This window comes from Ceratina calcarata, unplaced genomic scaffold, assembly GCF_001652005.2.
Source record: "Ceratina calcarata isolate Rehan_Ccalc_2016 unplaced genomic scaffold, ASM165200v1 scaffold180.2, whole genome shotgun sequence".
Taxonomy (NCBI): domain Eukaryota; kingdom Metazoa; phylum Arthropoda; class Insecta; order Hymenoptera; family Apidae; genus Ceratina; species Ceratina calcarata.
The window spans coordinates 791027-802377 of NW_017139431.1; the positions used below are offsets into that span (position 1 = coordinate 791027).

General features: G+C 35.9%; 5 protein-coding genes across 13 annotated transcripts in view; 1 reads left to right on the forward strand and 4 right to left on the reverse strand.

The window, feature by feature from the left end:
- Nucleotides 1-890, reverse strand: part of LOC108632969 (protein tyrosine phosphatase domain-containing protein 1) — a 5809-nt gene extending 4919 nt beyond the window's left edge. For 6 of the 7 annotated variants that reach the window (XM_026810993.1, XM_026810992.1, XM_026810990.1 and 3 more), the window contains exons 1-2: nucleotides 679-890; nucleotides 272-490 (exon numbers count right to left, since the gene is read on the reverse strand). In XM_026810993.1, the coding sequence (XP_026666794.1) occupies nucleotides 272-489 (218 nt within the window). In that variant the 5' untranslated portion in view covers nucleotide 490; nucleotides 679-890. Of the gene's footprint in view, nucleotides 1-271; nucleotides 635-678 lie in introns of those variants that run through there. The other variant, XM_018037862.2, reaches the window with a different exon arrangement.
- Nucleotides 891-1676: 786 nt separating this feature from the next.
- On the forward strand, nucleotides 1677-6441 carry Scamp (secretory carrier membrane protein). Of its 3 annotated transcripts, none has more exons than XM_026810997.1 (9): nucleotides 1677-1892; nucleotides 2260-2523; nucleotides 2613-2676; nucleotides 2753-2881; nucleotides 2966-3122; nucleotides 3201-3302; nucleotides 3392-3518; nucleotides 3640-3838; nucleotides 4767-5142. In XM_026810997.1, the coding sequence occupies exons 1-8, from the start codon at nucleotides 1836-1838 to the stop codon at nucleotides 3802-3804; spliced, it is 1065 nt and encodes a 354-aa protein (XP_026666798.1). In that variant the 5' UTR covers nucleotides 1677-1835; the 3' UTR covers nucleotides 3805-3838; nucleotides 4767-5142. The 3 variants fall into 3 exon arrangements, with proteins under 3 accessions (XP_026666798.1, XP_026666797.1, XP_017893510.1); XM_026810996.1 differs by lacking the exon at nucleotides 4767-5142 and adding an exon at nucleotides 6168-6441 and having other exon boundaries at nucleotides 1678-1892; XM_018038021.2 differs by having other exon boundaries at nucleotides 1678-1892; nucleotides 3640-5142.
- Nucleotides 5166-9911, reverse strand: LOC108633057 (DNA helicase MCM9). Its single transcript, XM_018038020.2, has 12 exons — nucleotides 8885-9911; nucleotides 8687-8828; nucleotides 8438-8599; nucleotides 8236-8361; nucleotides 8050-8156; nucleotides 7746-7959; nucleotides 7577-7652; nucleotides 7349-7506; nucleotides 5844-6223; nucleotides 5560-5769; nucleotides 5345-5499; nucleotides 5166-5254 (listed from the first exon to the last, which is right to left on the reverse strand). The coding sequence occupies exons 1-12, from the start codon at nucleotides 8977-8979 to the stop codon at nucleotides 5202-5204; spliced, it is 1878 nt and encodes a 625-aa protein (XP_017893509.1). The 5' UTR covers nucleotides 8980-9911; the 3' UTR covers nucleotides 5166-5201.
- On the reverse strand, nucleotides 6446-7174 carry LOC113463887 (putative DNA helicase MCM9). The gene is made up of 3 exons (XM_026811000.1): nucleotides 6891-7174; nucleotides 6722-6797; nucleotides 6446-6651 (listed from the first exon to the last, which is right to left on the reverse strand). The coding sequence occupies exons 1-3, from the start codon at nucleotides 7038-7040 to the stop codon at nucleotides 6470-6472; spliced, it is 408 nt and encodes a 135-aa protein (XP_026666801.1). The 5' UTR covers nucleotides 7041-7174; the 3' UTR covers nucleotides 6446-6469.
- Nucleotides 9462-9924, reverse strand: LOC113463888 (uncharacterized). Its single transcript, XM_026811001.1, has 2 exons — nucleotides 9809-9924; nucleotides 9462-9710 (listed from the first exon to the last, which is right to left on the reverse strand). Exons 1-2 carry the CDS (start codon nucleotides 9902-9904, stop codon nucleotides 9483-9485), a joined length of 324 nt encoding a protein of 107 aa, XP_026666802.1. The 5' UTR covers nucleotides 9905-9924; the 3' UTR covers nucleotides 9462-9482.
- Between the last annotated feature and the right edge of the window lie 1427 nt (nucleotides 9925-11351).

Genomic DNA, 11351 nt, shown 5'->3' on the forward strand with positions numbered 1-11351 from the left:
ATTTCGTAACAATATCTAATACTTATATTAAAACATATGCATCGAGTCCGCAATCATATAAAATTGAATTAAATTTTCTCGACCCAGAATACAGTGTAGCCTGTTCCGATGGTACTTGATTCAATTTCACGCAGATATAAAGACAGGATCTTCCGAAAGCGTATTAGGGCCAATAAAAATAAACGCATTGTATTCGATTTGTCGCAAGGGGAATCAACAACAGTGGAAAGTAGAATTTGACGATTGCGATAAATATTTATTGCTACATTACCAATGCGAAAAGATGTTCTGTATTGCCATGTGCACCGGCGGCCAGGCTTTTGGGTTTTCATATTTGCATCTAGAGCCGCCACAAAAGATCGCGCACTGTATTGCTTGCGGGGTGAGTTTTCGCAAGTTTTCCGAAAACTTATTGTAACCAGCTTGGACCTCGCACAGATCTATATGATTCGATTGAAAACCCGCTGGTACTAGTGAACTTACATCCATTCTGCAAGCGAATATTATTCATACTCTTCATCAACCCTTCGGCGTTTAAATAAGATTTCAAGAAGATTTGATTTTTACGAAACCGATCAAACTGCAGTTATTATAAATTGTTGAATTTCTGCAAACGTCCCATTAAAAAAAGGAACTAATTCTTTTGTAGACGTTTGAATAAATAAAGAATACACTTACATGTTTTAAAATAATCACGCCCCTTCCGCCCATCTCATAGCCACGAGAAATAGAATTTTTTTTCTAAATTGTCCTTTCTCTATCTCCTTTAGATGCGTTTGATATTTCGAGGAGAATCTTTTTCCAACGATTTTCTTTACGTAAAAAGGTCCGACCAAGTGCAACAATCAGAGCAAGAAAGCACTTTACATACTGGGGTAAACGCATAGCGACTGGTAGTTTCTTCACTATAACGCTACGTTATCTATCATTCTATCACATTGATTGCGCCTGCGTCAATTCTATTACGTATTTAATAGGTCCTACTAGATTCTTTCTGCTTCATTCAATCTCTAATGTGTATTACATTCGATTTCAAAGATTTTTGAATTTATACATCCTATTCACAAGTGTACATATGCAATTGTCTTTCATTACTTTGACGAGGGTGTAAATGAAAGGATAGCCGTAGCGGCAGGAATGTTTAACAAAATGCTTATGAACATATTTAAAAAAAGAAAACATCCATATACTAATGATTCTGGGATTCACTGTATCTGTTCTAGTAATAAAAAATATTTTATCATATACATTACAGCAATTTTTCAAATAATGGATTTATTACTGTTTTCAAACGATTTTGAAAATGTCTGTTAACTTTAGTATTTTTTATCAGCACCTGAAATTATGCCATTCTTTTTAATACATTTTTCTATCCTTAGCCGTTTTTTCAATGATTTTGTAAGGGTTGCACTTTAGAATATGCGGTTTGTAATTTAGTTTATTCCAAACAGGGAATCTTTGTTCCAGGTAAAAGAAATACATTTCTAATATTCTAGACTGCTTTTTCAAGTCTACAAATTTGTACCAAAATCTCTCGATATTTCCTTATAAGTACTTATAAAGGTATCCTAAATGTCTCACAAAAGAATAGATTTAGTTTTGTGAAGAGACCCTTATTACTTATATATAACGGGTAAGGACTATAGAAATAGACGTGGCAGCAGTTAATTTACGTACGTGTGACGAGCTGTAAGGTTGGGTTGCCGGTTATACTGTAGGTAACCGCAGCGCAATGGATCATCAAGTATAGACAGGTTTAGATAAGATTATTCTGAGTGTGTTAAAGTCTTATTAATTTGTCCATTGGAATACGGATCGTGCAGGCGGCAATTAAGATGTCTGGCTTCGATGAGAATCCTTTCGGAGAACCGAATACTAACGATCCGTTTGCGGTAAGTATTCTAATAGCGGCTAGAGACGTAAGACATGCATCGTTTCATACAATATTGCACAAAAATATTAAATACAAATGAATCTCTGTTATTTAACCATTATTATTCCTCTTCGAGAACTTAGGCGCAGACTTCTGCTGTCCTTTGATGCGTATTACCTGAGTAGTTACCTGATATATATATCTACGTATGCTTTGTATTTTTTCTAGGAAGGCTATTTGGATGTGTTACTATTATTATTCATTACTTTTTACTATAACTAACAAATATTTTGAATTGTTGACTTTATGCTTAGATACCTATTATATGTACTTCTTTATGATTGTTGCATAAGATGACAATTGAATTATATTTTCTTTAAAATTAGGATCCTGCAATCAGGAGAGCTGTATCCTCTACTCCTGCTAACAGAGGTCTAGAGGACTACAATCCCTTCGCTGAACAAGGTTCACAAGGCACAGCGCAAGTCAGAGGTGCTACCAATCCACCTATTTATGGTGGACTAGGAGCAACACAGCAACCTGCTACGCTTCAGCCTTCGAGTCAGGATCCTCCTGCAGCTAACTATGCCCGCACCCCACAGCAGACAGTGAATACATCACTTGGACCCACATTGTCTCCTACCTCAGATGTAAATAAGAAATCAATTTTCGTGTTTTAAACTGTTTTGCTACATATAATATCTGCTGTGGTTTTGCCCTTTAAATTATTAAAATTTAGCAAAGATCAGAACCAGAATGGAAGGCGAGAACAGAAGAAGACATGAGGAATACAGCATATTATCGTAAGTTCAATGAAAAGAACAAATATGTAGTATTTTTTATGGCTATAGGATAACTAAAAACCTTTACTTCTTCAAGCAAGGAGAAATAACTGGCCACCCTTACCTGAGAAATGTTGCTTCCAACCCTGTTTCCACCAGGACATTGATGTGGAAATTCATACTGATTTTCAAAAAGTAGTCAGGCAATTGTATCGGCTATGGATGTGTAAGTTTAACTATTACAACTGTTTTCAATTGAAAAGATAAGCAGCTGAATAACTTTATATGAAATAACAATTTTAAATTGCAGTTCACGGCTGTGTCTTAATCCTAAATGTTCTTGGTGGATTCATACTAATTGTGTCTAACGAAGGATTTTCGACGTTCGGTCTTGGAGTATTATATCTCATACTTTTCACACCATTCTCATTTCTATGTTGGTTTAGACCAGCATACAAGGCTTTCAAGTGCGTATTTGATCATACATCAATGTTCTAATATTTGTCAGTATACAATTACTAAAAAAACTTCCTTTTTTTTTTTAGGAACGATAGCTCTTTTAACTTCATGGTATTTTTTTTCGTCTTTTTCTTTCAATTAATCGTGACAGCTATTCAGGCAATAGGTATCCCTGGATCGGGAACTTGGTAAGATTTTTTATTCGGAACGGGAAACTTATATATTACATACATATTGTGATAGCAATTTTTATTTTATCGACTTCCTATGATTATAGCGGTCTCATAACAGCTATCACGATGTTTGACTCATCAGCTAAAGGAGTATTCGTTGGCCTTATATTGCTTGTTATTGCAATTTGTTTCGTCCTTGCCGCGTGCGGTGATCTCCTACTATTAACTAAGGTACCATGCGAAATTAAATAAGAATGTTTTTCATTCATTCCGGAAAGATGTCCCAGTCGTATAGCCGAGTGTATTGTACATGCGATGAGAGGGTACCGAGTGAATAAGGAAATTTTTACAGATCCATCGCATTTATCGTTCATCGGATGCGAGCGTTACGAAAGCACAACAGGAATTTGCAACAACTTTCTTACGCAATGAACACGTGCAACATGCGGCGAGTAACGTCGCTGCCACTGCTGTCCGCGCCCAAATGGCCAATGCTGCTAACCAACCACGCTATTAATGCGAATCGCTAGTGTCCAAGACTTACTCTTCAGGTATTCTGACGTTTTACCGTTCAGTAAGCCGATATATCGTCTTGGTTTCGATGCAACTAACATGCGTCACGTGAATTATAATGTTCCATAGAAACTCTATTCTTGCATTGAAGTTATATCTATCTACGTGTAGAGTCATTTCTAACCCATGGTGCGTTATCAGTTATCATTCGTACATATTTCGTCGTCGAAAAAATTGTTCCTTTGACTTTTGGTGAAAGTCGGATTTCAATATTCTCGGTGATCTAACATTTATTTAATGCTTTATCATTTTGCATCTCCTTTTCTCCTTTAATAGTATTCGAAATTTATTAACACAGTATTGCGTGTCTCCGTATTATTGTCTGACGCATGATCTGTATGTATATCATTTTTCATTTGAATCGATTGAAAATGAGTCAAAATAATTTATCATCTAGTGGAAAAACAAGATATGGGTAATAATCATATCACTAATTCGTACTGTATTGCTTCTATATGCATCAATACATTTGCTAGCTTTTGTATTTTAGTAGCGACTTCGATCATGATCTAATCATGCACGGCTTCATATAAAACGGGAGATTATTCAGTTTGCCGAAAATCAAAATAATTTTACTAGTACACACTCACAGTTATGTTGTATGTCTACGAGTTTAGAGTTCAATTCCTTAACCGTTGTTTCATGTGAAGTTAATCATGAATTATATGTAAATCAGGCATCTTTTTATCTATCCTAATTACGTCTTATACATTCCTTGCAACGTGTAATATATGGCCTTTCTTTATTAAGTAATTGTTATTTAGATCCATAAAATATTCTATGAATTTGTAAAGTCTAAACTATATATATTATATATACATACATCTAAGGAATACGTTGAAAAAGAAAACAGATGAATCTTACGTATTTTTAATTATTTATTAATTACCGATAAATTATTTATAGAGTACCAAAATTGGGTTATATCGTTGCCGTTACTTTCTTGGGTATATCTAAACGTCTCAATGAACTGGAAAATTTATGTCAAGTAAAATGTTCGGGAATATAGGAAAATGAGAGGTCGAAGGCCCTTTGTTATTTATTGAGACTTTAATTAAACAAATCATACGTTCTAAATGTATTTTTACGTACACGACACTTTAAATTAATTATAATAATTATTACACACCATTATTACATAGAAATGAACAATAGAATACATTATTTTGTGTAAAAGGAAAGACAGAAATGTTATTTAAATTTTATAAATACGCGCTGATACATTTATACTTGTGTAAGCAGCAAAAGGAAAAGTGACAAATAAACATTTTGTTTACTTACAGCTAGATTTTTCTTATTGTAATAATTACAAGAGACATGATCTCAAATTAATAAAAATGCTTATAGTAAATTCTCCAAACGTTGCAAATCAATCGTTCTCAACAACGCTTTACCTAGAATTTCAATATCATAAATTCATCAAATTTAATCCGCGGTTAGATAAGATAATTTTCGACTTTTATAAGAAAAATACGTAATTGTACCCTCTGATCGATATGTTGCTATTGGATCTAAGGGAAACGAATTACCGAGATTACTCTCTGACTTAGATCCCGTCCCAATTAATTGTGCCACGAATATAGCATCCATAATTTCTATATCCGCTTTATACATCAACTTAGCATGACCTTCAGCCAGCCTAAAAAGAACAGTTATACGACGAATGTCTTAAAAAAATTCAGAATGTTTTGTGCGCTACCTCATAAGACTGTCCAACAGTCGAACTGTGGTTCTCTCTTCTCTTCTATCTGGATGAGATCTATGATAAAGATAAGTCGCACGAAGTACCATTTCCGCCTCCTTCGTTAACTTCGGCTCCAGAGAATGCACGTGTGCTAAGTATTCACGTAACGTGTCTTCCTTCCATAATCCTTCTGTTCTTAAAAGTTCTAAGGGATTTTTCGGGTCTCTGTGACACCAAAAATCATTCGATACAGAAATTTGCAACTTGTCAAAGGAATTAACTTATATTATTCGTATTACGATCGAACGCTGTTCTCCTTTTTCTCATAAGCGGCTCTCAGAATATGCTCCGAAGTCATCCTATCCCATTCTGGATTTCTATTATCCTTTAGGAGCAAAATTAAATCGAAACGAGATAGCAGAGGATCTCCGAGATTAGTCTCCCACTCTTTGTCCTCCGTGAATTGGCCACCGTGTGGGTTAATAGCCGCGATCACTGAACATCTGGAATTTAACGTGCTAACTAATCCTGCTTTGGCGACTGATATCGTTTGTTGTTCCATGGCTTCGTGAACGGATGTTCTATCGTGCGCGCTCATGGTTGTGAACTCGTCCACGCAACAGACGCCTCCATCAGCTAAGACCAAGGCTCCAGCTTCTAGGTGCCAACCAAATGAGTCCTACAAAGAGCATTCGTTGCATGAGGAAGCTATTTGCCCATCGAACATCAAGTTATTTTGCAATTCTATCTGTCTCTTTACTGAACATCGTTGTGAATGAAAATACGCAAAGAAGAATGTAATTTTCGTCTTTTTTAACATGATTTTGTTACTTCCTCACCGACTGATTTATGTCTCGCTCGTATTTAATGAATTTTAATAAAAGATGTATTCATTGAGATTTACGAAATTGATCGAGAAGCTTTATTAGGCACGCAAGATATTACTAACTTTGACAGCACTTGCTGTGAGTCCAGCTGCAGTCGATCCTACGCCGGTCGTACGAACTGATCTTATGGCCAAACGGGCCGCTGTACGAAGCAACTGAGATTTTCCAGTCCCAGGATCACCGACCAAAAGAAGATGAGGTTCTCCGCGTACTCGTGTACCTTATTTCATTTAACATGATTGCATTTTATGTGAAAATAACAATAAGAGCAAGATGATAAGGATAATTACCGCTTTCGTTGCACTTCGGCACACCACCAGCTAGTACAATAGCTAACGCTAACTTTGCAGTGTACATTCCATAAAGCTTGAAATTTTTATGAAATTCATTTATAGTAATATACGCGCAGTTTTGAATGAGATTTCTTTATTAAAACGTGTATTACTTTTAAATTTATACCTGCGGACAAATAGAGGCGAGAATATTGTCTCTACCGAGTAGGGGATTATCGTTATATGATTCCCAATAACTTGTGAAGGTATCTTTTAACTCTTGCGAAGAAGAAGTATCGGATACCTTACGTCGTACTACAACGCTATTTGCTAACATTTTAGTGATTGCCTGCAAACGTTCACCGACTTCTAAAGAATCCCAAATTCTTATCACGACACCACTAGAAATGAATAGCGGCTGATATATGGTTCTTTAATATTATTTAATACTATTCATTATACTATGCGTGTAGCACGTNAAGAAGAATGTAATTTCCGTCTTTTTTAACTGTTAATGATTTTGTTACTTCCTCACCGACTGATTTATGTCTCGCTCGTATTTAATGAATTTTAATAAAAGATGTATTCATTGAGATTTACGAAATTGATCGAGAAGCTTTATTAGGCACGCAAGATATTACTAACTTTGACAGCACTTGCTGTGAGTCCAGCTGCAGTCGATCCTACGCCGGTCGTACGAACTGATCTTATGGCCAAACGGGCCGCTGTACGAAGCAACTGAGATTTTCCAGTCCCAGGATCACCGACCAAAAGAAGATGAGGTTCTCCGCGTACTCGTGTACCTTATTTCATTTAACATGATTGCATTTTATGTGAAAATAACAATAAGAGCAAGATGATAAGGATAATTACCGCTTTCGTTGCACTTCGGCACACCACCAGCTAGTACAATAGCTAACGCTAACTTTGCAGTGTACATTCCATAAAGCTTGAAATTTTTATGAAATTCATTTATAGTAATATACGCGCAGTTTTGAATGAGATTTCTTTATTAAAACGTGTATTACTTTTAAATTTATACCTGCGGACAAATAGAGGCGAGAATATTGTCTCTACCGAGTAGGGGATTATCGTTATATGATTCCCAATAACTTGTGAAGGTATCTTTTAACTCTTGCGAAGAAGAAGTATCGGATACCTTACGTCGTACTACAACGCTATTTGCTAACATTTTAGTGATTGCCTGCAAACGTTCACCGACTTCTAAAGAATCCCAAATTCTTATCACGACACCACTAGAAATGAATAGCGGCTGATATATGGTTCTTTAATATTATTTAATACTATTCATTATACTATGCGTGTAGCACGTAATTAATTGTCACCTGATTTCTACATGGTCTCCTGGCCTACATTTATCAACTAAATCGTCCAGCAAAATGACTTTCAATTCCTCGGTCAAGGATTTATTTGTATCTGATTTACCTTCTTCCTAATCGATTTAGTGGTGTAATTAATGGTGTTAAAAGAATTATCAATACTGATGTCATTAAATTATTATATTAATATACTTGTAATCCTATTTCCTGACAATCCGAGGAATCTTCGATATCAAAACCGGATAGGACCTTCAATTTTGGCGCGTGACATTTTTCACATTCCGAAATATTTGCATAATCCTGTCTTTCCCATTCATACTAAAAATCGGATATCATACAGTTTAACAGCTAATAAAAAATTACGAGGTATTATAGTAAAATGCGTTCAACCAACTTTAACCAGCATAACATGTTTACACTTCGAACAACAGTATCTTTGGATAGATTTCAATAATGTCGGTTGAGAAATTCTAACTATGATGCCACTTGTTGAAACAAGCTGTCCAATTTGTATCTCATCCAATATAACCGGTATACCTGTGACTCTAACACGGACCTATGCGACATATTTTTTAAATAAAGATATAAACAAATCACAAATTGTATTAGAAAGCAAGTGCTAACGCTTTAATACGATCTTTACTTTTTTCTTTACGATTTGCGGTGGTTCCGCTATTTGTTCCTGTGCGGCTACTACGGCTTCGTCGCATAATGGTAAATAATATCTAGGATACTTTAAAACTTTTTGTGCCACATCGGTTTCGTCTTTGAATAATAACACGAAGCTGTAAAATAATTCTTCTTTGTATTGTACAAAGAACAACAGTTGAAAATTACTCACTTTACATAGATCGAGTAGAAACAGCTGACATCCGGGTTGTTCAAAATATCTTCTAAGTCCAATTGATGATTCTTTAAGAGATATTCTTTTAGCATTTCGGCTAGTTTAGGTTATACGTATTCACTAGCAAAACTTTATACTGACAGTGAGGCTGTGACAATGTGTTCCCAAGTTAAGCATGTGTTGTCATTGAACTCCTTCAAGGTACCCTGACCGAAGGAGATCACTTTGGAAATCGCTTTTGAAATGGCAGTGCGTTCAAGTTGTTGTATATACCAAGTATTAAAAAAGCCTATTGTCTTATTTGGTTCTTGAAAACTTACATTTTGTAATAGCAAATGTGATTAATCAATACTGATTCCTTTATAGAAATGTATTTATATTCATTTTGTACTATTTCCAGTCTTAAATTTTCTATAACTATAAAGAGATCGTCGGTTCAACGATAACGTATGCGAGACTTTAATTAGTTCACTAAATTCTTTGAAGGAATGAATAATTTACGAAGGCCGATGTAATTATTACGCGAACGTTTCAAATTTTACGTTCGGTAAATTCCTTTGCCTTTCGTGTCGATTTAATAAAAGAACCGTATCGATTACTTGTCGTAAAACCACATTGGCAGTTCAGCCATTAATCGATTCTCGCGTCTTTCTATCCATCTCGTAATTCTGTTCCGGCGGTTTCGCGCGGAACTCTGCGGTAAAACTTGCCCCGCAACAGTGAAAACCTTTTCGGCGCCTACTTTCCATCGGGAAATCCTCGACGTTCCATCAATCGCACATTTAAAACACAAGTGTAACCCTATAAATGCAATACGTTCCCACTGAAAAAAAAATAATACTTCTCATTTTTCAGTGGTTTTTCATTTTACAAGCAGTGTTCGAGTATTCCTGTTCCTTCCTTGCAATCATTTTTGCTCACTTTTGTATCTATAGGGCTCCCTGGAATTGCTTTTTTTTGCGGAATCGCTGAATCCGGGGCATAAAAAATTTTACCATATCTCAAATGGTAGAACATATCTGTTACACCTGTATTAGTCTCGCAGTGTCATTAGTAACGATTGCGCTTACGACCTCTTCTAAGTTATAAATTATTTGCTGGAATCATGATGGCTAAGAATGGGAAACAGTGTAATCAGTGTAGCCGTACGCGTAGCAAATACATGTCTGCCACACATTCCTGTACGTATAATTGCCTAGCGCACGATCAAAACTTGCCTCGTCTGTTTCGCCGCCCGAAATAGAATTACTCTCGTGAACCTTCAAACCAGCCCTTAACTTGCATTCGTCTTCAGAACTTGTGAGCAATTGCCATAAATCTTGTAATTCACTATTCTCATACTTAAACTTTAATGTTAATAACTCTGTAACAGTCCACTGAATTACACAGTTTGCTTGTATAACACGACTGTTAGAAATGAATTTCTCCTTTTTCAATCAATATACAGGTAATCCTCCTATAACACGGTTGATAGGTTCCTCGAAAATGCCATGTTGTGTGAAACCATTTTATATGAAACCCAGAGCCAGTACAAAAAGGGGAATTACGTTCCAAAAACCTATTAAAAACAGAGCTTTTTAGTCACTCTTTAATAAACCGTGACTCGACGCAGATTGTCGACCACTGACCAACCGCTTAAGGAATTTGTTATAATAGATTCCTATTACTATTAAAAAGCTACCTGCAAAATTTTAAATCAACTCATGGGTTTTTTGAAAAATTATAGTGACTTAAAATTTGCATGTACTCTTATGGTAATCAGCAGTAACCCAAAGAAAAAGTGTTGTGCAAAGTTTTTCGCAATTTTCTTATCGTGTTAGACCGAAACTGTGTTATAGGTTGCAGTGCTATACGAGGCTTCCCGCAATTTATCCTATCGTGTTAAAACGAAACCGTGTCATAGGCGGTCATAGGATGCCGCGTTATAGGAGGGCTACCTGCATACATATAGGAAATGCATCGTATTATGTGTCCCTTACTACACTATTCAAAAGTTTTGAAGCTCTATTTCTATATTTTTTGTGCTCTCAATGATTCTATTTGCAAGGACGATCAGCGATGGCTATTGAAAATAGAATAAACTTAATCTTTATACAATTTCGAAAACTAACATTTACCTTCTGTCATCCTCGTGTACATACACGTGTCCAGTCTAGTTAGAGTACCAAATTTTTCCGGTGGAAATGTCGCGAGACGTAACATTTTTCCCGTCAATAGCTCGGACAAGTGTAAATTGTCAACGGCGGAGTTCTGTGTGAACCCCGTATTTCCTGTGAGCGTAATTCTATGTAAGTTGTCAGTGGCAGGCAACCATGGAAGGTTCCCTGGTGAAATTACTGAGAGCTACGTGGTCGTTTCGCCAAGAAAATACTACAGCGGATTCCGTCCTATGATTTCACTTTAATCTCATCATACTTAATAATAAGGAAATTAAAAAACATTACGACGATGTTTCAAAGAATGG